Source organism: Nicotiana attenuata, chromosome 9, assembly GCF_001879085.1.
Source record: "Nicotiana attenuata strain UT chromosome 9, NIATTr2, whole genome shotgun sequence".
NCBI classification, from domain to species: domain Eukaryota; kingdom Viridiplantae; phylum Streptophyta; class Magnoliopsida; order Solanales; family Solanaceae; genus Nicotiana; species Nicotiana attenuata.
In genome coordinates, this window is record NC_031997.1 from 5,286,145 (window position 1) to 5,310,392 (window position 24,248).

The 24,248-nt window shown below is 37.5% G+C and overlaps 1 protein-coding gene across 3 annotated transcripts; it reads left to right on the forward strand.

The window, feature by feature from the left end:
• Positions 2-22,625, forward strand: LOC109232005 (protein HESO1-like). 3 transcript variants are annotated; one of them, XM_019397629.1, is made up of 10 exons: positions 2-63; positions 722-785; positions 992-1,177; positions 1,381-1,557; positions 3,133-3,317; positions 4,429-4,524; positions 6,557-6,602; positions 21,267-21,373; positions 21,496-21,597; positions 21,677-22,625. In XM_019397629.1, exons 2-10 carry the CDS (start codon positions 767-769, stop codon positions 22,526-22,528), a joined length of 1,770 nt encoding a protein of 589 aa, XP_019253174.1. In that variant the 5' UTR covers positions 2-63; positions 722-766; the 3' UTR covers positions 22,529-22,625. The 3 variants fall into 3 exon arrangements, with proteins under 3 accessions (XP_019253174.1, XP_019253176.1, XP_019253175.1); XM_019397631.1 differs by having other exon boundaries at positions 21,496-21,526; positions 21,677-21,765; XM_019397630.1 differs by lacking the exons at positions 2-63; positions 722-785 and having other exon boundaries at positions 1,054-1,140.

The window sequence follows — 24,248 nt, forward strand, 5'->3', positions numbered from 1 at the left end:
CCCCCCCCCACCCCCACAAAACTAACCGACGGCCGGCGACCGAATTATTGCTTGAAGTTGAAGGTAACCATTTTTCTTTTTCTTTTTCGTTTCTATGGCTTAAGGTCCAGAACTGTATACTTCACTTGCTTCGTGATTTCGTTTATACATTTGAGAACTGTATCTAAAGTCGGATTCTATATCAACATCTATGTACTTTTTTTCTTTCTTTGGTTTAACAATTTAACTCTTGCTTAAAGTGAAACGTAAGGGGATCAGTCGGGTATTGAGAAGTGGAAACAAGCTTCAATTGGCTGGCTTTTGTTGTTATACGTGTGAGATTTACATCAAAATAAGCAGAATTTCGTTTCTGTAGTTTTTGGTTGAAAAAAGTTGTAATATTTGTTGATGAAAACTAAGCTATCATTGGGTATCTAAAGAAGTTGAATACAAGCTGTTAATTGGGTATTTGTTAATGAAAACTAAGATGATTTGGAGGTATTAGATGGACATTTGCCATCGCAACTCTGACTCTGGCTTAACCACAGTTTGGGTTAGTGGAGCAACAGACCCTCTCCAAAATAAGATAGTCAATGTAGAATCAGAAATAGTAGTTATATTTTACTACTCTGTTTCCCTCCATCGTTATTATAAGAAGGATGAATCAGAAAATACATATCTGATGTTGCCTCTGGATCTCAAAGTAGTTACCATACACTTTTGAAGTCATTTTTTTTTTCAGTTGTGAATTAATGATCGAGTAAAGGCTGGACTCATCTTTAATACCATGGTTTTATCTTTGGAAGGTTAGTACTCCATTTCACTGTTTTGCATATTTATTTTCACAGATGAAAAAGCCCGTCTTTAGAAAATTTTGTGAAGTTGCTCGTAAGCTTTTTGTGAAAACTCTACAGCTTGTGTTGTGTTGGTTGAGCTCCTATTTATGATGGAGTTACTGCTTCTGTTGTGAGGAATTTATCGTTACTTTAAACTAATATAACTTTGATATCAGTTCTGCGTGAGAAAGCACAACAGTGTGAACAGAAGCAGCGGAACAAATATGCAACCTTAGAACAATTATCGGCATTTGAAGTATTACTTTATGAGGTTTATGTGGATCTTCGCCCTAAACCAAGCGATTACGATGTTCGAAGAGATTTGGTTCGTATCTTTAATGAAATAGCAAAGGAGATTTATGGTAATTAAATAACAAATTCTGTATTATGCTATTTGAATTTCGTAATCTTTTGATGTGTGAAGGATGGCAGTTATTAAATCCCACAACGTTCATTGAGTTGTTACGCCGCTTCAATTTCATTGTTATAAGGAGTAGATTTGGGGGGGGGGGGGGGTAATTTTCAAGCGATAGTATAGTGCCGTACTCATTTCTCTCTGTTTCAGACTATTCTGCTGATGCTCCAGTCATCGAGGTGTTTGGGTCATTCTCAATGGATCTTTTCTGTGCTAAAAGTGACTTGGATCTATCTATCAATTTCACCAGCAGAAAGGCTAACACTACACGGGAGAAGAAGATCCAGACTCTGAGGAAATTTGCAAAAAAATTTTATCTACTTCAAAGTAACCTTTGAACTTATTCTTCATTTTACTTTAATTTTCCTATATTTTGGTCCATCAAGAATCTAATAATCAGTACGTGTCGTCATAGTATTGATATGAGAAGTTCACTCTGCAGCAGCTTGAACAATTTCCTCTAGTCACTCTTGTTTGTGTCCCCTTTAGAGCCAAGAAGCCAGTTGGAAAAACTTGAAAAGTCAAAATAACTCTTCTTCCATAAGCTTATCACATGTGCATTGATCAGAAAAACCATTGCTGGTATATCTTCCCCCCTCTGTCAATTCAAGGGATTATAACATTTAATCATAATTATTTAACTACATGAACGATCAAAACTACATCTGAAGAATGCTGTTCATTTATGGTTTTCTGGATTGTGTTAGATAGTCTGCAAACACGGAGACTGAAGAAGAACCAGGTTTTTGTATTCATCTTACTAAGTTTAACCATAAGTATTTAACTAAAGTTACCATTTGTCATATACGAGCAATTTCTTTGATGTTTCATTTTGCTTAACAGGTTGGTGGTATTTGGCATATCTATTAACTAAAGATTCAGTTTGTCACTTTTTTCTTCTGTTAACATGGTACACAATGTACAAAAATCTTTTCTGGTCATTGTGATGGGAGATTGCAATGATTTGGACTAACTGAGGCGTACGAACTAGAGAGTCAACTGTGAAAATCAGGAGGGTGTATGTAAAGAGCATGTAAAAGATCATCAGCTACATTTCACAAATATTTCCATTTAATGCAATATTCACCATCTCCTTTCTTAATTAACTGTGGTGTATGGGTATCTTGCGCCCACCACGACTATTCCTTTCGTACCTGCTACCTCCTACCAACTACTGGGTAACTCTACTCGCTAAAGTTTAGGAATATAAGAAGAATCCATCTACAGCAATTTTTTGTCTCTAATGGAATTTGCACCCTGATCTTCAATTTTCACCAGCTTCATTGAATGGTAGGACACAGCCTTGGTGTCCATTTAATGCAGTCTTCTCGAAATAAGATTAATTGTAATCGCTGAATATCAACTACGACTTATCCAAATACAGTAAAAGAAAGCTATGGTACAGTAGTGAAGCACTAGAAAGGGACTGATCCAGCATTGGAGACATGTCTGGAATTACATCTATAAGGCTGATTCCATGTGCATTAAGTTATTCGACAAAGCCCCATGCATCTATGGGATCACAACAACAACAACAATAATTGTGATCCCTCATCTGTGGGATCACAATTATTTAAAATGATAGAGATAGAAAGCTCAATGCAGCAGTGACCAAACGATAGACCTTGATACATTTGCTGTACTCACGTGCTGATATGAAGTAAAATCATTGATACTTCTACAAAAATATGCATATAGACATGTTGTAAAAGATAAAAGACTTTTGACTTCATATATAGGTAACTGAACTAAAGTCCAGTATTGTTCAGGTGTTCAAATTAATTTTTACATGCTCATCCTTAAAAGGTGATTGCATTACCATGATAGTTAGAGCATTTTGTATGTTTTAAAGACTTTGGTTAATGTTTTTGGTGGTTCTGATATATAAATTTTCTGCCGCAGGGAATGGTTTCGTTTATGGTGTCTATGCAGTTACAACTGCCAGGGTGCCAGTTCTCAAAGTTGTTGACCAAGGAACTGAAATTGAATGTGATATATCAGTTGAAAACTGGGATGGGATATCAAAATCAAAGATAATTTACATGATTGGTGCCATTGATGAACGTTTTCGGAAATTGAGCTTCTTGGTAAAATATGCTTGTCCTTCAATACATATATTTATCAAAGAGTGTTTCTGCTACCTTTGTACAGGAAAAGTTTGAAGAATCATGTTAAGGATCACATTACATATATGCAATTGGTTATGAATATCTTTCTTTTCCTTTTTGTTTCCTGATAGATTTCTTGGCTATCCTGGTTTGGAAGACCATCCAAATGTGCTCAGCCTTGGGATGAGCCCCTACGTTTATGATCTCATAAGAATACTTGGAAATCAGGATATAAGAAAATGAAGAGCGTTTCTCTTCTTTTCTTTTCTTTTTTGGGGATCTTTTCCTAAATGTCTGTCCTTATTTGGCCTCTCCACTGAATTCCACCTTTTGAGATTTTCTGTCCAAAGCTATGCATCTCCTTAATGAAAGTGGTACATCTGTTGGAAAGTCTTATTAGCCCACACATGTGGCATCCACATGATAGCATGTGCAAGAAACTTGTCTAACAAATGGATTATGTGCACATAACCTTTTTTCTATTCAAAAGTCATACCATTAGAATGAACTCCCATATTTGCCTCCTTTTGGGTTCAGATTTTGGTTTCAATAATTTTTATAGATGATGCACTGCTGAAGATTTTCAGTAGTCTGTCCCTTTGTAATACATCAGCTAAATCTAAATTAAAATCAATTCTATACATATATATGATCTACAAGGACATGTTAAGCAGTCACATGTATAAGTTTTTTTTTGTTTTTTAGGTTTAGTTAAAAACATTCAGTCTCTCTTTTCTTTTCCTTTTCTTTTCTCATCTTTGAGCCATGGGGTGCCTCAATTTTGAGTTAAATAAGACATGTAGAGTGCACAAAACCTTTGATTCTGAAACAGTTTAAATTCCTTGACGTGATCAAACACGTGTTGGGTGTGTGTCACCCTTGTTTTTTATTGAAATGCTTTTTTTCAGGTGTGTCCAATCTCTAGTGCCCATAATTTGTTTTGGGATAGATATCCTTTACATAAAGCATGTGCTGCAGTGTGAAAATAGGGCAGATACTTTGGGTGTTTTTAGTTGCAATATTCAATGTTTTTCGCTAAAGAATGTTTTCCATTTTTAGTTCAGATTTCTCATGAATTTTCTCTTTGCAGATGAAAGCATGGGCAAAAGCACAAAATATTAACAGTGCAAAGGATCAAACATTGAATTCTTTATCTATAATACTTTTGGTTGCTTTCCATTTGCAGGTATGGTTTTCGGAACAGGTTCATCATTTGCAGAAATCCTTGAATTATCATTATTTTCTTTCCTCTTTCTTTTATGGCGATCTTGAACCTTTTGCTTATCATGTTTTTCTATTCGAAATTGCCAAGTTCTCTCTCTATCTATTTCTGCCATTTCATGTTTAAGAAACTTTAGGTGTCTAGCATTGTTGGTTATTCTTTTGGGATGTTTGGCTGATTTGTTTTTACCTCCACCTATTGGACCTTCTTACAGTTAATTTAAATTAAAGGCTTCTGAATCTTGAAATCGTGCTGCATCTCACAAATCTTCATGTTGCTTGTAAACAATATAGTATCTTGATACGGCAAAGTTGGGAAATGAGTAACTTGATGGGCTAAACCAATGGGGCAATGAATATGTTGGGAATGAATGGATTCAAAGGGTACTTGTTTTCCCCATCTTTCCACCTCTACACGACTTTTCTCACGGAAATGATGGTGGGAAGGTGACATCAACCAAGAACATGTGTTTTTAGCTGGCATTTTAAATCTAGAATTGACTTGCTGATCTTGTTTACGCAGAAGTCAAAATCATTAATGTCTGGGTTCATGGGTTTTGCTGTGTTTAGCAGATATCTGTGCCTTTTTGCATATGTATGTTCAATTTTTAGTAAGGTTTTGTTTTTATATGGGAGGACCCATATGTAGTACCAACCTATTTGACATGGATACATGAAAAGCAAAATACTACTAAGTATCACCAAAAAAAGAAGAAGCAAAATACTAGGTTCCCACATGCTTTTTGGAAGCACATAGAGCTTCTTTTCACAGATTTATCATTTCTACTTTAACCTATGCTTTTGTAGCTTCTTTTTCTTCTTTTTCAAAAGTAAACTCTCTCCTGATCGTGTTGGATTGGCTCTTTTGACCTTGTGGTGAGGAATAGAAAAATTAGTCTAATGAAATTCCTGCAACAAGTTTGTTTTTACATACCTTTGGTCCAAGATCAACTTCGTGCTACCTTAGGCCATTTATAGAGCTTGATAGCAATTCCTTTCTATGGCAAGAAGCTAAATTAAACCTCTCTAATTGGCCTTTAAGAAGAACAAATGCAATGTTCACAAATAGTGAGGACACAAGGATTAACATGTGTATCATAACACAGAATATCCAGTACAGCTTATATGGTATGTAGTCCCCCATGTGGTAAACTCAGAAGGAGAATATATCTATAGGGATGAATCAAACTTACTCAGATATATTTGGCCGTAATGCCTGCGTAAGTTCAAGTAGTTGGAATAGATAATGGTGTAGAAAACTGTCTGGAACAGCTGCTTTAAAGCATCAAGAATTGATGGTGCCCCCCTTCGGACAGCAACAGGGCCCCCGGTAAATGGAATGGGCTGGAAAGAAACAACAATCGCACTTTCCTCAGGTTGAACGGCTATGGATCCTGGCCCGATGAGAAAAGGGTTGAACTCACTTCCTCAAGTATAGTTAGTTTGCCGTTTCTTTTTCGGCCAGGAAGAGGTGGATGTAAAAAAGCAGTGTGATTTCATTTCTAGGTGCAACCTTTTCCCATTAGCTGTAGTTATTTTAAGAAGATTTAAGTCATGTTTACCATTTACCTGTTCTGTAAATAAAAAGGAGATCTGAATCATGTTTTACTTCATCTTTGATCTTCCCAACTACTTCATAGCATCCTAATCTTCTCATTGTGAATTGAAAAACAAAATGTTGTCGCACCTATAGAAGAAACAGAGGAGAAAAACAATATTCTCCTTTTCTCCACCTAGATTGAACACCACTTGAATATTTGTGCACTGAGCTTTCTTTCTTTCTTTAGACAACTTGGATGATTATTGTTATATGTTGTAATTCAAAAGTGATTCAGACTTCTCTATATATTCCCGATCCTTGTTTTTTCTATGACGACCATCAAAGTATAATTAGATCATTGCAGATTTCTCTTAAATCTATTGTTGTTTGTTATGTAGCTTAGTTATGAATATTTTTCCTCATCAACACTTATATGGCTAAATCAAAAACTTTGCAGACACGGAATCCTCCCATTCTGCCTCCATTTTCCGCTTTATTCAGAGGTAATGCCTCTGACTTATTACTTCTCAAGTATCCAATAAATTTATATAGCCAAGTTAATTCTGATTGAAATTTCTCAATCCCATCATAAAGGGCAAATTTCATTTTAGAATCATTTTGGAATTCAATGTTCCTTTGAAGGTCTAACAGTTGATTTAAAGATTTGCATTGTTATTGCTAGTTTACCACACAAAAACAATGCATGTAAGTTTTAGTTTTGGCGTCTTAATTTTGGTATTAGACGTATTAAAAGCCCGTTTGGGTTAGCTAATTGAGAGTACAGTCAAACCTCTCTATAACAGCCTCATCTATTCCAGATTTTTTGGGTTGTTATAGCGAAGTACTGTTATAAAGAACATATATTATCACATAGCATGAAAATTGATTCCGAAGAAACTTGGCTTTTATAGTGAATGATTGTTACATAGCGATGCTGTTATAGAGAGGTCTGACTGTATTAAGTGCTGAAACTGATTTTATAAATAATCAGATATATGTTTGGATAGAAGTCTTGAAAATGAAAATAACAGATGATATGTTTAATAAAAAACGTTTTGATTTGTAATTTTTTATGTTAAGACAACTATGATGTCCCTAAAATTATTTACAAGAAGTATAAATTTAAGAGTATTTATAAAAGGAGAAGAATGAACGAATAACTTGGAATGGAGAGGGAGTTAGGAGTTCTAGTTTGGGAAGAGCATATTGAGAATTAGAAAAGATTTCAAGATAAAATAGTAAAATATTTGATGAAACCAAAAATGCTTATAAGATAAAAAATCATAAAGGGTTGACCAACTTATAACGTTTGACTTATAAGTACTTTGGGTGTTTACCAAACGCGTAGGTAAGTTGAAAAGTGTTTATCAGCTAGTTTGACCCACCTTATAAGCTTAACCAAACACCCTCCAAATTTGATACTTTGTGCGGACTAATATATTGTTGGCTGAAAGCTAAACTATGAGATTGGTTTGTACTTGGTTAGAGTATTGAGAGCCGTAAACCAGTTTCATGTAAGGCTGTATTCTGGGCCGGGCCCGGGCCAAACGGTCCCGGGCTTAGGCGGGCCGGTCTTTGGCGGTCCCGGGCCTAACGGTCCCGTGCTTCACGGTCCCAATGGGTGGAACCGGCCCACGACGGTCCTAAGCCCACATGGTCCCGGGCTAAATGGGCCGGGCCCACGGGCCTAAACGGGCCTAACGGACTTTTTCATTCCGGGCTATTTTTTTTAATTTTTTTTATCTAAAGCAATTTCTTGTAAACTATATATGTATATACTAATATAAATTGCTTATATATAGCTATATAAATATATATAGTATATATAATATATATTAAAGTTCGCATTTAATTAACAAAAAAATAGTAAAACTAAATTTTCATGCATAATAAATTAATAATACTTCAAATTAATCTAACAAACTAAAACATTAAGCATAAATACTTCTAATAATTTTAAAATAACACAAATTGTCGAAAAATCTTAAATACAAATTTTCGGATGACGCTCAAGACAATACTTTATATGCCTCCTTAAACTGTCTGTGCCAGACTCTGAACGAAAATTTAAGACTTGACCACAGTTCTTGCACTTAAATTTCTGACCTTCTTCATTTTCTTCTAGCACCTCAAAGTGTTGCCAAACAAATGAGCGCACTCTTTCCGTACGAGGCATGATTTAACTTGAGATTTGAGATTGAGACTTGAAGTCTTGAAAATTGGAGAATGAGAGAATAAGAGAAATTGAGATTGAGAAATGAGTATTAAGTGAAGAAATGAAGAAGAGGAGGGGGGGTATTTATAGTTTTAGAGAAGGTTAGTTTTTGTAAATTGAAAATTATATAATATTATATATATAGTATATATATATATATATATATATATATATATATAGAGTATGTTATGTATATATATTTCCTTATATATCTTTCTTGTTCATATTAATAAATTACTGATATATTGTACTATAATATAGAATTGTGTAAGTTATAAAATCTTACATAATAGGAGTCAAATATTAAAGAACAAAAAAATATTGTCCAAAGAATATTCAAAGTAATGAGTCTTATAATTTTATATATCACGACCATTAAACAAAAATGACATATCTTTCTTAGTCTTCCTCCCCCCAATGGAATGAGGCACACAAGGTGCTAATACCACCATTTAAAAGGAAAAAAAAACTTAAAGAAGATTGCTAATGTACAAGTTACACTAAATCTACATTAGTATCTTCTAACAAAATTTCATAAATTCCTCAAGGTTTTGGAGGAGGTTCCGTTGGTTGTGGCGGAAAAAGAAGTCTTGTTCATTCACCGCTTCCGGGCGATAGGCAGGCATCCTCCACAAAGTTCCGCTATCTATTTCTTCATAAGCGTTCGTCTATCTCCGGTTGTGTTCTGCTAAGTCCAAAAATTTCTTCTTTCCGAGCGGATCCAATCTCTGAATTAGTACTGATTTTCCTAAGTCTTCCCTCATATAGACGCATCTATGATTCACCTATTGAAGTTCTTGCTCGACTGAAAGCGCTCTCTGATGCCACTGTTGAAGCTTGAATAAACTAAAATATCTCCGAGCCATCCTTGCAAGAACCGGAAAATATTTTTCTCTTTGCCTTCTCCACCATTTCCAAAAAGATCAAAGGTTGCCGTCTGAGATTCTCCTTTTCAAGGCCCTGCCGACAATAAACTTGAAGCTCATTATAGATGTGAAGTTATTCATCAATATTATTACCTTTGAGGAACCCCTAAATCCCGTCCAAGAACTAAGTGCTTTTAGGCCTGCAGGTTTTTAACGATTTGTGAACTAGGACGAAGTAGGAGTGAACATTTGCCCTAGCATTATCTAAGGCTTTGTTGATAAGCATTATAAATTTTTTGAGCATTTACTTTTAATTGAAGGCTTTGCCTCTTTGCAAAGTGTAGGCAAATTCCTTCTTTTGAAAGATCTAAAAGCCTTATAAAATGATTTGAATACCAAAAGTGAGGACCTCCTAATTCATTGGTAGATTTAAACATTGGAAAGCAACACCATAAATAGGGGTAATATAGGGAAAAAATATTTTTTAAACTTTTTCTTTCTCATTACATTGATTAGCAAGTTCATAAATTTTTTCCCACCCTCTGAAAAATCAAACAAACAATCACATAGTGCCTGCCCAATATAAACTAAATACAGTTTGATAATTAGCTAGGATATATTGCCCAGACAATTCATTTGTAGCTTGATGAAATGTTGTAAAAAATCTATAAGATTTTTACATTATTTCCAATCTTGATTTGTAAGGATTTCATCATCCATCCTCACCACCAACACGAGCATTTAAACGCTGCATTAATTGAGTTTCTATAGTTCATATGAACTACTAAACTTTCGTACATATAATTCCATCTAGTCGGGACAAGCTTTAGGAACCTTTCTTTCTCTAAGGCCAAATTCATCACATTTTAAAAATCTTCTAAGTCTACTTCTACAGTTTGAATAAAAAAGCCAATTAAGAGCCATTTTAACCTTTTCAATTTCTAAAATTTAAAATTCTCATACCATCACCGACGATTAAATCGGTAAATATGACAAACACATCTAACATGGAAACAATTACTAAATGCAGGATTTAGTGTTGTTGTAAGCCAAGCCTATAGCATTAGTGTTACTAGAAGCATTATCCATAGAAATTGCATTATTTTATCTCTAAGCAAAAATATTCTACAAATATCTGCAACAGTTTAGAAATAAACTTACCTGTGTGACTGTGAATTAATTATTCTATAAGCAATAATTGCGTTTTTGCATTATCCACTCCTCATCTATCCAATGACTTGTAACAGTTAGATAATCACAGTCATTATTACTTCTACCAATATCAGTAGTAATAACGATCCGACAATTTATATAAGTAAATAATAACCGCAAAATATTGTTCATATTCATGTTTATATTATAAATATCGCTCTTTACGTTGCGCGAGGCCAACCTTTATAAAGTAGGATTAAAAACTCTTCTAATATAATGCACAAAGTGAGGGTTAGAAGGAAAACTATAGGGTAAGCACATAACGGTAAACCATCTTTGCTAATTCTTCACGATCTTTATTTTGGATCGTAATATAAAATATCACCGGTCACAGGTTAATTCCTGTTTGAACTAGATTTGAACCATGTTTACTAGGGTTAATCGTAGTATCTACACTTTCCCCTCTAGTTGCGCTTTCATTTGAAAAAAATTTAGCTTTACTCCAGGGTGTGTTTCTTTATGTTGCCTAGTCAAACTACCGTTACCGCTACGGGTCTCCAGTAAATTATGCGCCAGCAACTCCTACAACGTTTTACACTTAGCCTTATTTTGTTCTCTTAATTGAGTAAAAAAATTCCAAATAAGTGTTGTTTCGGGGCGTTTAGAAGGTTGTCTATTAAAAGTAGGGGTTTCTACAGGTGGGTCGGGCGGGGCATCAGTTGGGTTATTAACAGGACTAGTAGGTGTATCATCTAAATCCGGTTGGGTTTCATCTACATCATCATTTTCAGCATCATTTTCAAAAATAGTTTCATTAGGATAAAGAGCATTCATAACTTCATCATTTAATTGTTGACCTGGTGCAACATCATGGCAAAATTCACTATCGGAAAATTGAAAACAAGGGTTATCACTATCAAGAATAATAGGTGCAGGAGGACGGGTAACAGGTCTGGGTTGGGGAGCCGGGGGAAGGGTAGTAGCTTGGCGACTAGATTCACCAATTTTAGATTTTCCCTTACCACCAAACATTTTTTTCAAAGAAAATGCCATATTAATTATAATTATGCAAACTAAAACAAACAAAAATATATTCTTAAAACTTAAGAGTTGGAACGAGTTTACCGAATTGACGAACAACTTCTTGAAAATTGAAAATCGTTGAAGACTTGAAGACTTGAATACTTCAATTCACCAACTTCACAATTTTTCACGAAATTGCAATAATAAAGTAAGCAACTATATAAGAGAATTAGATATAGATTGAGAGAGATTAATGAATTTGTGAGTAAAAATGAAAGAATGAGGGGATATTTATAGTTGAGAATTGGGAAAAAGTGTAATTATATAAAGTTTGGGGGCCAAATGGCTGTTTTTTAAAGTCCCAAACGGCTCTTTTTTGATGGCCAACGGCTAGATTTTAATTTTTTTTTAAATTATAGCTGTTGAGGCCCGTTTGGCCCGTTAGGCCCGGTTGAACCGGCCCAGGCCCGCCTGCCGGTCCCGGGCTTAGCGGTTCCGGGCTCGTGGGCTAATTGTTCAAGACCGGCCCGCTACGGGCTAATAGTACCATTTGGGACCGGCCCACTGAGACCGGCCCATTAGGCCCGTTTGGCCCGCGGTCCCCGGCCGGTTCCGGGCTGGGCCCGGCCCACAGTGCAGCCTTAGTTTCATGTCACATCCATGTCGAGTAAAAAGTTATGGGAAAGTGCTATCACAAGTTATGGGAAAGGTGGTCATATTTAAGAGGTTGTTAATTAGGAGAAAGGCAAAAGTTTGACTGATCAATCAGAAGAATGTATACCAGTGTTGTCCAAATTTGAGCGCTTCTTACCTCCTCTTTTTTCCTTTTCTGCTCCTTATACCAATATGATTTAATTCCAGGTGCATATTTCAATTATGTCTTCCATGATTCTTAGATCCAGAGATGTCACGGTCCGTCAGATTGTTATCTTTGAAAACCATAACATTGTTCCCTCTTGGTGCAGCTGCAAGTCTGAAGGAAGATACACCAAAATATTTGATGACAAACATTCATTAATATATCTGGACATTGTTGACTTCAGGATTTAGGTAATATGAATAGGGAAAAAGTCCAAATATACCTCTGAATTTTGCAAGATTAGTCACTCATGCCTTCCATTAAAAGTTTGCTTCAGAAATGGCCGCACCATTACCCAAAGTTCTCATGTATACCCTTATTTTCAACTCAACAATTGGACTCCACAATGCCTATCTTTTCTTGTTGACACGTGGAGGTGTAGGATTCATTTCCTCTTTCTTCTCTCTTCTTCCCTATTTCCTCCTTCCGCCTCCTTCCACCATTAAACAATAAGCCCTCCAAGAGCGCCTATTAACCACCCAGTTGAGTTCTTGAATAAAGAACATTAACAACGCAATCCCTTTGTTGATGTTCTTGACGGAGGACTAAGAGAACCATGTTGCATGTTCAACTTGAGTTTCATTTCAACCAGCTCGTTTAAGTAATGTTCAGATGTACTCCCTCCATCCATGTGACGATGTTTGCCCGCGCACATCATTTAAGAAAGAATTAAAGACTTTTGAAACTTGTGGTCTAGAATAATTGTGGTTATAAATTGTCACACCCCAAATCGGAGGGGCACGACGGGCACTCGGGTATACCTTACCGAGCACCAACATAGCGTGCATCCATAATCATGCTATCATGCGTAAATGGGCCGAAAAGGCCGCCATGAGATAATCTGACTAAAACATGAAAGAAAACACGACAAAGGACGGCCCAAAATGTTATACAAGCTTATATACATCATACATACGGGCCTACAAGGCCGCCATGACCATCACTACACATAACATCTGTCTACAAGCCTCTAAGGAGTACATAAACATCATAAGGTCAGAATAGGGCCCCGCCATACCCAACTATGTACATATATGCAACCATCATACCTGCTAGCTCACTAGACAACACCGGAAGAAAGGAGCGAGACAACCTTCAGCTGAGTTGAGTCACCTATTATGAAGTATCGTCTGAATCGCTATTTGTATCTGCGGGCATGAAACGCAGCGCCCCAACAAGGGGTCGTCAATGCGAAAGATGTATTGAATATGTAAGGCAGGTAAAGCACATAAATAGAAGATAGAAATACAAAGGAAGTGTACAAAAGTAAACCTAAAACTCATAACAAGCCTCTGAGGGCATACACTTTCACAATCATGGATATATATGCATGCTTGTAAAAATCAAGGCACTCGACGGGGCCATATAATATAGTATCAAGCCATTCTTTGGGGAAAATCATGTCATATCATAATGTACCCCACAGGACGGCCTAAGAAGTATTGGGGCGAGGTGATCAGGCAGGACATGGCGCGACTTCAGATTTCCGAGGACATGGTTCTTGATAGGAACATGTTGAGGTCGAGCATTAGGGTGGTAGGCTAGGGGGTAGTCGAGAGTTCTTCCTTCTTTGTACTGGGTAGTCTGATAGAGTTCCGTTTAGGTTTGTTAACTGTCTTTGTTGTATTCACATTGTTGTTTTGCATAGTTTTGTGTTATTGTCCTTTCACTTATTTGCTGTGGTTATTTCCTTTCTGGTATCTTTTGTTGTTACATGTCTTTTCTCTTATTTCTTTTATGATATTATTGCCTCTCCTGTTGAGCCGAGAGTCTCTTGGAAACAACCTCTCTGCCCTTTTCGGGGTAGGGGTGTAAGGCCTGCATACACACGACTCTCCCCAGACCCTACTAGTGGGATTTTACTGGGTATGTTGTTGTTGTATCATAATGTACCCGGCCTCGAAAAGGACTCGGTAGTTCCTGGCCTTTAAAAGGACTCGGTGATATCTTATAACATACCCGGCATCAAAGAGGGCTCGGTCGTACCGGGCCACAAAGGGCTCGCTAATACCAACCGATCGGTGGTTGCACAATATGTGCCGTACTCGGCTGACTATATCGCGGCTCGGTAGAGTAAAATAGATACATATATACAAGAATGCAAGCAATGACTCTGAAGGGCCTTATGGATCTGATCGGAGTGACTCAAGGTTGTTATCCTCCGATTATCGTTATGTAACTATGTCTGTATCAATTGTCCGAGAGTCAACAAGGATCATAAGAAGACATAAGATTCAAAGGCTATTAAGGCGGGAAGTAATCCGAACAAAGAACAATAAGATTCATGAGCTATAACAATATGAAACAATGAGGTTCACATGCTTTAATCTTGAGAATAGAGTTCCTAAGTAACGTCGTTATAGTTACGTTCTTTGTAGATCATGCCAAAAGAAAAAAAGAGTGAGCCTTAACATACCTTTGTCTTTTACTTAACGACTCAATGTATATCTTCCCGAATACTTCAATCTACATCAAGACAGTAAAACTTGTAGTTAATGCCATAGAAGGACTTACAAGCATGCTTTTACGCTAGTAGGTCACTTATAGAAAATTGGACAATATTTCCCTTATAAAATTCCACTTCCATCCAACTCAAACCAACAGTAAAACAATAGGAACAACATCAACAATAACGTATCCAAGATACTACATAAAGAACCAGTCAAAACTTAGCTCAAAACCTTTCAAAACAGTCCCATATGCACTAGCACCTCAACCTTCACTTTCAATTCATATTCATAGTTTCATATGTTTATTTCATCAATTCACTTGATAAACATATATACCTTCATAATAAAATAAACCATATAATAATCAAGTTATTTTCCCCAAATTCGAGCCATAACAACATATATATATATATATATATATATATATATATATATATATATATATATATATATATATGATCCGGCCCTTTCCTGGACCCCGCGCATAGCGGGAGCTTAGTGCTGCCCTTTTTTTTAATACACAGACACATAGCCTTCAAGTGCTATCTTGTAATCTTTCACTCCAACACCACAACCAACATGTAATTAACCTTAAAAATAACCAAAAGGCTGTTAAACATACCTTAGGCAGTAGATAAAATTCGAACCCTAAGCTTAACTTATCTCACCATTACCCTTCTTCACATCACAACACTATAGAGGTGTTATTCTCCACCTTTGCCTAACTTTGATGTTGGATTATGGTGTGTTTTTTTGGAATTTGTTTGGAGCCTTGGGGGAATTGTTTGGGAGGGTTTTGCGAGTGTGAGGATAGAAGGTGGTTGAAAAATGAGCAAAGCTCATCCCAGACACGAGATAAAAATAGGTGATGGTCGGCCAATGACCAAGTAGGTCCCATAGGGGCTGCTTGCATAGTCTCGCGAAAACGCGAATATCTCTCTACTCCCGAACGGTTTAATGCATTAGAAACTAGGCTCGTAGGGCTTCAATTTGGTGGGTGGATCTCACATGTAAAGGACAGGTTAGTAGCTTTAATTTGAATGCTGGTTCATTTTGTTAAACCAGTGAGTAAAGGATCACCAGGTATATTGGTCTCTGATAAAAAGGGTAAAGGGCTTTCCAATCCATCACAAAACTTTGCCGAGGAGCAGATCATGAATATTACAAAAAAGGCCCAATTAATAAGAAGACCACATCAAGGAAGTCAAAGGAGTCAAAACTTTTTAGTGAGAAAACAATGTGGAGGGTAACTGGGCTTAAGCCTGATCCAAATGCTTTAAAATTTAAAGAACTGGCAGCTGAAACCTCATTCTCGAAGGAACAGAAAACGACACAATCTTGCCCCATGGCTTTGGCAAACCAGAGTTCAGAAAACTCCCTTCAGACGCAGATGATGAAGGGATCCCAGAAGAGAGAGTCCACATGCCACTTTGCATACACTCGCCAACAATGGATTTGGTTCCAGCAACCAGCTCAGGCACAGACTTTTCTTCTCAGGCAGTATGTGAAGCCCTTCCACTAACATGGTATGAGGGAGGTTCTAGCGCACAGCTAATTGATACTCCATCCCTAATCGAGACTTCAAAATGGACCAAACTCACTATGGTCAAGGCATGCAAGGCCTTTGGGGTTAATGCGACAGGGTTCGAGCATGATCTTCTGAACATAATTCTAAGGATGGAGCAACGAAGACAAGTCCAAATCCAACAACAGCAATCAAAACAAAAGGCAGGGAAGGAGAAGAGGAATAGAGGAGAGGGGGAAAGGAAAAGATTAGCATGTGGGATCAATTATGACAGAAGAGGGCAGCAGGTTAAGGGGTTGAGGGGTAGGCAATACCATTCATGTTCTGGATGAAGCTAAAAATCTTGAGTTGGAATGTGCGGGGGTTGAATGAGGATTGGAAAAGAAGCACCATTAAATCTCTCATTCGGAAGTGGAGGGTGAATATTTTGTGTTTGCAGGAGACTAAGGTAGAAGATTGCTCTACTAGAATGATTCAACAATTATGGGGGAATAGATGGGCTGATTGGGTGGAGTTAAAAGCTAGTGGTACCAGGGGAGGGATCGTGGTGATTTGGGACAAAAGAAAGTGGGTCAAATTAGATGCACACCGGGGGTCTTATTCCATCTCTTGTATGTTAGAAAGCACCACATAAGTGTTTAGATGGTGCTTCATAGGAATCTATGGACCACACAACAATCCACAGAGAGAAGTAATATGGAGTGAGATTGCAGGAATAAGGGGACTTTGGGAAGATCACTGGGTAGTGGGAGGTGACTTCAATGTTGTTTGGTTTGAGAGTGTGAGGCTGAATTGTACTAGAAGATCAAAGGCAATGAAGTTGTTCTCTGATGTTATTCAGGACCTAGATGTTTTATGTTTACAGGGGGCTCAATATACCTGGTCTAAAGGAGACAATTGTTTGCAGGCTTCGAGAATTGACAGGTTCCTTATCTCCAATGATTGGAATGACTCTTTTAATGCTGCGAGACAGATTGCCTTGCCTAAGGTAATTTCAGATCATAGACCAATTATTTTGGAGAGTGGTGACCGGGATGCAACTCCTTCCTTCTTTAAGTTTGAAAACATGTGGCTTCAATCAGAAGGATTTCTAGGCAAACTAAAGAGCTAATGGCAGAATTACACATTCATTGGTAGTGCTGATTTTATCCTTATGCAAAAGCTAAAAAGCCTAAAGAAGGATATTACTACCTGGAACAGGGAAGAGTTTGGGAAGGTGGAAACCAGGAAAAACTGGACACTAGAGAAACTAATGGCACTGGAACAGGCTATAGAAGATAGGCAGTTGACTTTATCCGAGGCTAACCAAATGGGTAGTATAAGAATAGAACTACAACAGATAGCCAAAGCAGAAGAAGTTTCATGGAGGCAAAAATCAAGGTGTCTTTGGCTTAAGGAAGGGGACAGAAACACCAAGTACTTCCAGAAGATTGCCAACTCTCATAGAAGAAGCAATTGCATAGACAAACTCATGGTCGGGGATGAGATCATAGAAGATAAGGAGCAGATAAAGCAGGAGACACTGGATTTTTTTGAAAACTTGTACACTGAGCAGGAAAGTTCGAGGCCATCTGCTAATTTTGAAGAAATTGCATCCATTACAGAAGAAGAAAAGAAGGGGTTGGAGGCATCTTTCAATGACGAGGAGGTTCTTGCAGCTATGAACTCTAGTGCTCCCGACGGGTACACAATGGCTTTCTACCAGCACTCATGGAAGTTCATTAAACACTTTCAGCTATGAGTTACTATCACCAGCATTGTTGGATGGTTAGGTCATGTAATGCATCCATCATTGTGCTCATTCCTAAAAAGAAAGGGGCAATGGAGCAAAGGGACTATAGACCAATTAGTCTAATTGGCAGTGTGTACAAGATCATAGCTAAAGTCCTAGCTGAAAGGTTGAAGAAAGTAATGGGAAAATTGGTCTCAAATCAACCAAATGCATGCATCAAAGGAAGGCAGATTACAGATGCTTCGTTGATAGCAAACGAGATCCTTGATCGGCGGTTAAAGCAAGGGGACGCACGGATTCTATGTAAGATGGACATAGAAAAAGCCTTTGATCAACTTAACTGGTCCTACCTCATTTCCATTCTCAGGCAAATTGGATTTGGGGAAAGATAGTTAAAATAGGTCAAGTTCAATATCTCCACTTTGAAGTACTCCATTCTAATCAACAGGAGCCCAGTTGTTTTTTTCTCTCCACAGAGGGGATTGAGACAGGGAGATCCACTCTCACCATTCCTATTCATATTAGCAATGGAAGGACTTATTAGGATGTTGGATAAAGCTAAGCAGCTGCAATGGTTGAAAGGTTTTGATGTTGGGAGAGGAAGCACGGTCAATATTTCTCATCTGCATTATGCAGATGACACTTTGATTTCTGTGGGGCAGACAGAAGTCAAGTGCTCTATCTAAATCTAACCCTTCTTATATTTGAAGCTATTTCAGGTCTCCACATCAACATGTTCAAAAGTGTAATCTACCCGGTTAATGAGGTGCATAATTTAGAAGACTTGGCTGGAAGTTTAGGTTGCAATACTGGATGTTTACCGACTACTTACCTGGGACTTCCACTAGGGGCAAAGTTCAGGTCAGAAGCTATATGGAGTGGGGTCATTGAGAAATTTGAAAAGAAACTCGCTTCTTGGCAGCTGCAGTATTTGTCTATGGGTGGAAGACTAACTCTAATCAGTAGTGTCCTAGATAGCATCCCAACCTACCAGATGTCACCCTTTCCAATGCCTAGTAAGGTCCTGAAGCAGCTTGACAAGACCAGAAGGAACTAAAGATGGTCACAAGTTTCACCTGGTAAAGTGGTCTAAAGTTATCTTACCAAAACACCAAGGTGGACTAGGGGTCAGGGACTTAGCTTTGCACAACAAATGCTTATTGATGAAATGGCTTTGGAGATATACACCGGAGGAGCAGAGCCTATGGAAGAAAGTTGTCAATGCCAAGCATGGAACCCAAAGCCACTGGTGCACCAAGCTATCTAGAGCACCACATGGTGTTGGAGTTTGGAAGAGCATCTGCAAACTCTGGGAGGAGTTCTCACAAAACCAGCACTTCGCAGTTGGAGATGGACAGCAAATAAAATTCTGGAAGGACAAATGGCTAGGCAACACACCCCTAAGGGATGACTACCCTGCTCTCTTTCAAATGGTTAGTGATCCAGACTCAACAGTCCATCAGTGCAAAGAAGGCAACTCATGGAACATAACATTTAGAAGGAACTTGCAAGATTAGGAATATGAGGATCTGCTCAGACTCCTTTCCTCACTCAACAATTTCTCAAGCAACACTCTAGTACCTGACCAGTGCATCCAATGCAGATGCAGGAAGGTACTCGGTCAAAACAGCATACTAGCTAGCAGGAACTCACAATGTAATAACTAACGATTGGCCTTAGAAGTTAATATGGAAAATCAAGTTGCCACCCAAAGTCATCTACTTCAACTGGACTGCACTTTATGAGGCTTGTCTGACACAAGACAACTTGGCCAAGAGGAATTTTCAGATTGTGAATAGATGCTACATGTGCCAGAGGGAGGTAGAAACTCACAACCATCTTTTTCTTCAATGCCCTGTTGCAACAGATTTATGGAGTATGTTTATATCACTCTTTGGACTTAAGGTGGGTCATGCCACATAATATCAGCGATGCTTTTGAGGCTTGGAGTTACTGGAAAGTTGATAGCACCATCAGGAAAGTATGGAAGATGATATCTGCAGCTATTTTTTGGAGCATCTGGAATGAGAGAAACAACAGGTGTTTTGATGGAGTATCAACTTCTCCCCACAAACTAGATGCCTCATGTATTTGTATAGCTGGGCTTATCTATCCCCTATAGACTCCCTTGATAGTTTTTTGAATTTTGTTAGCTCCCTAGTACTAGTATAAACATTTGCAAGGAGCTAAGTATTGCTACACTCTTTTGTAATTTATGCATCTTCTTGATGCAGTAATGAAACCAATTACTTCATAAAAAAAAAAGTATATTGAGAGAAAAGCTCAGTGACATTAGATCCAGATTTCAGTAAGATTATGAACGTATCTTGCGACAACTTTTGTTGACTTTTGTTTTACAACTTGTTTGACATCAAAACCTAACATACAAAGATTATATGATTCAAATACCTTAAAATATGACTTCCTTAGCTTATTAAGTACTCCTAGTTTACCCTGAAAGTACGGGTTATAACATCTTTGATTCGTTTAGCCTCCAACCCTCACGATAATTCTATAATACTTGTGTTAACCCATCATTATCTTTGTAAAGGTCCTTGAACTCTCTGACCTGTACTGATTCACTTAAGACGCATTCCAACATAAAGTACGGAGTGTAATATAAATCATTTCATTAAGGTTACAATGGGTACTTTAAAGTTAAATTATTACTCAATATAAAAAGGTGTCATTCTTTTTAGAACTGGCTAAAAAGGAAAAGGTGTCACATAAATTGGGATGGAGGGAGTATTATGAAGTTCAGTTAAAGAACACCTACACTAGCCGGATTAAGCTTGCCTCAACTAGTTCTAATTTTAAATCTGTAGTTGACAGAGCTATTGGTCTGTCCAATTCAATTGACTGTTCCTTTGGCATCAGTAAAGTTGAATACTGAGAAAGCATGGGACTGATGCTAGCGTACATATCTCCGGAGATATTTTTCTCAACTTGGCTATTCAATTCTATTTTATTGACAAATTACAACAATATTTGATGACGTAATATACATATGCTACTCCCTCAAAATTGGAGTCGCTATAGCTTTAAAGAATGTCGCAAACCTCCTTCGTCTGACGGTCTACCAAATGGTGATGCGCCAACACACATTGGCCTTAGTTTAAAAACACTTGTTATTTGTTCCAAATTATGTGATTTCATGATTTATTCATCAAGGGTCTTGTGTAGCTTGTTATTTTATTTTTGATGCTATCTAAGTTTTCACTCATTCTCCCTCAGTTATTTATCACAAAGGTATCCTGTCTTTTCTATTTCCAAGTATTGTATCTGCTTTCAGTTCGACGTGACTTAGTCACCATACCGATTTAATTGACTTCCCATCTATTCTAGATGGTAATGAGCCAGTGGCAGTGGAGAGGTCTCTGTGTAAGTTTACGAACTATGGAATAGACAATAAAGAATCAGTGGCTGAGCTCTTGGTTTCTCTATTAAACAAGGTAGGATTTTGTATTCTCTGTTGGTTTAAAATGCTTCATATGCCATGCAGGTCGCTATTTGTTGGCATTGTGTTCTTACCGCTATGCTGGAATTATACATAATGTGATTATCTCCGTTGCAGTTACTATCAGTTGAGAAACTTTGGTCCAGAGGTTTGTGTGCCAGTACATTTCAAGGATCTTGGATATCTAAAACATGGGGTTCTGGAGTAGGCCATATTAATGTAATTGTGCTTGGCTTGTTCATTTCTTGACATGTTCTTAACAAGCAATAAATTAATGTTAGTTAGTGGTCTTTCACAGGTTGAAGATTTCGCTGATCGATCTCAAAATGTCGCTAGGGCTGTAGGAGAAGAAGAAGTTAAAAGAATCTATAGCTGCATCCAGCTTTCAGTCCAACACATTTTTGATTTTTCAAGTAAAAAGATTGGAGGGAACTCTTTAAGGGAGTTCCTATTTGGCCGATATGTAGCCTCCAGGCTAGACAGCGGTGGCACAGTAAGAAATATTGCAAAAAATATACAAGCTTGTGCTTCTGGAAAAAAGGAGGTGCAATCTATTGAACGTTCAATATGCAATAAAAAAACTGTACATGTTGATGCTGTCATGACCAAAAGCATGTCATCTGTGGAAAGTCCGGGGTGGATGCCACAAGGAAAACGGAAACTTTTGGGGCCAACCGACTCTTCCTTGACAAAGAGAAGTCAAACAGATGATTGTTTGGGGGGCACCTCTTCTGGGTTGTCAGGAGGGCAGCCAGGAAAAGGGTTATCCAGGCAAGAGCAGCCGATGCCTCACTATTTGACAAATAGGTGGGAACCAGTGGTAAACCCAGGAATGATGTCAAGAGAAGGCATGTACAATAAATTGCCACCTGTTTCATTTGAACCTGCCCATGGAAAAATCATATTAGCAGAACCTTTTGGAGAAGTGCATGGTAGGAAGATAATTAGACACCCAAATGTGATTGCGCCAGCTGTTCCTCATTCCAGTCCCCTTATAGGTAGTCAAATGTCTTATGAGCCGTTCAGATTTCTTCTTGGTTATTCTAATTCGGTTTGTGATTCTATGCATTCCTCTGCATATTTTTTGCCCCCGGACCCGAGGAGGTTTTGTTGTGTGAAGTTAGAAAATAATTGTTCCAAATCAATGTAATTCTGTCAGTCTTGGCTTCTAGCCTTTGTACAACTTATGGATGCAGAGATTGAAATAGATATACTAATTTAAGGGCAGCTGCCAAATTTTGAGAGCTTGGTGAACGAGATTTAAAGTTAATGTTCCTTTTTTTTTTTTTTTTTTTTTTTTTTTTTTTGTCTTTCTTTTTTATTGGTCTTCAAATCTCTCAGTTGTATATATACTTTGGCATCTAGTTTGGCTATATTTATAAGAGAAAATGCATAAATACCCCATTCAACTTGTCCTGGAAAGTCATTCACACACCTAAACTTTACGGGCGTCCTAACATCCCACTATTTTTTAAAGAACTGTATTTATTTACTCCCTCCTTATGTCTGGCCCAACTATAATAACTTAAGTGGAAAACACGCGCTTTTAAAATGAAGCCACGTAATTAAATCTTTCCGTAAATAAACATAAACATAACATTTTACAAAAAAACTCATTAACCCCCCTCAGTGAAAAATTCCCAAAATTGAAGAACCCTGTTACCCCACCCTCAAAGATTTGATTAGCCTCTCCAAAATCAATTTGCCTGACCAAAATCGAAGGGACCTGTTGCAAAATCCTTCGATTTCGTTCTTCCTGGTGCTTTCCGTTTGTTCTTAATTGTTTCATTTGACGATTTGGTTGAAGACCCGTTCGAAGTTGAAGGTCTCTGAAGAATCAAGTGCAAACGTTATATTTGTTTTAGTTTGGAGGTAAACACATCAACCCTCGCCTTTTCTATCATCAACCCTAAATGTTATCTCTGTTTTAGTTTGTTTAATATCATCCATATCTAGGGTTCTGAACTTGCTGCAAACTGTAATGTTGTCAATGTAAAATCGAGGAACTGAAATACAATTTTTAAGGTGTAATAATAACCAATTTTCAGTTTTATTCTTGTTGCATGTATTCTGACTTCTTGTGTAGGGGTCTAATAGTAATTACACAATTTAATTAGTTGATTTTCTACTATATTCAGGTATTTCAATGTCTTTTGTACTTGTTACACTAAGGTTTTTCCATGGTGGAAAAATCTCCATGGATAAGTTACATTCATTTTCAGTGGAGGATTATGTTGGTGGGATGATTACTGATTGTGTTGATGTCGATGTTGATATGTTCTCATATTTTGAGTTTTTAGGTTATGTAAAAGAGTTTGGTTACAATAGTTCTTCTGCTGTTATTTATGTTAGACCACCTAATTGTCCTGCTTTGGTAGTAATTAAGGTTGATAGGGACCTTATGGGTATTTGTGAAGATTTAAAAAGTGGGGATATTTTGGAGGTTTATGTAGATCACATGGTTGAAGAAGCTGTAGTGGTCCCCCCTCTATTAGAATATGTCAGCCAAGTTGTGGATGATAGTAATGTTACTTTTGAGAAGGAATCTGATCAAGATTTGGGGGGCTGTGAGGGTTTGGGAACTTCTGAAAAGGCTTCCAATACTGCTGAAAATAGTGCCAATAATAGTGTGCCCACAGCTGTTACTACTGATGATAGTTCAAACTCCTCATCTGAATCAAACTCATCTGAATCTAGTAGCAGCACTGATAACAGCTCAAATTCAGACCATGAGGAGTTGTTTGAAGAAGGAGAAGCTGATTATGACAGTGATACACATGAGGAATACAGGGCATTTAGGGCAGAAAGAAGGACTGTAGAGAGGAGGAAGAGGAAAGAAAGTGCTCCTGAACAAGAACATGTTAAACTAG

Excerpts from the sequence above, each read along its gene's own strand:
- LOC109232005 (XM_019397629.1), top strand. Across the intron at positions 4,525-6,556 it reads TGGTTGCTTTCCATTTGCAG|ACACGGAATCCTCCCATTCT; the intron begins GTATGGTTTTCG and ends AAAACTTTGCAG. Across the intron at positions 21,374-21,495 it reads TGGTTTCTCTATTAAACAAG|TTACTATCAGTTGAGAAACT; the intron begins GTAGGATTTTGT and ends TCTCCGTTGCAG.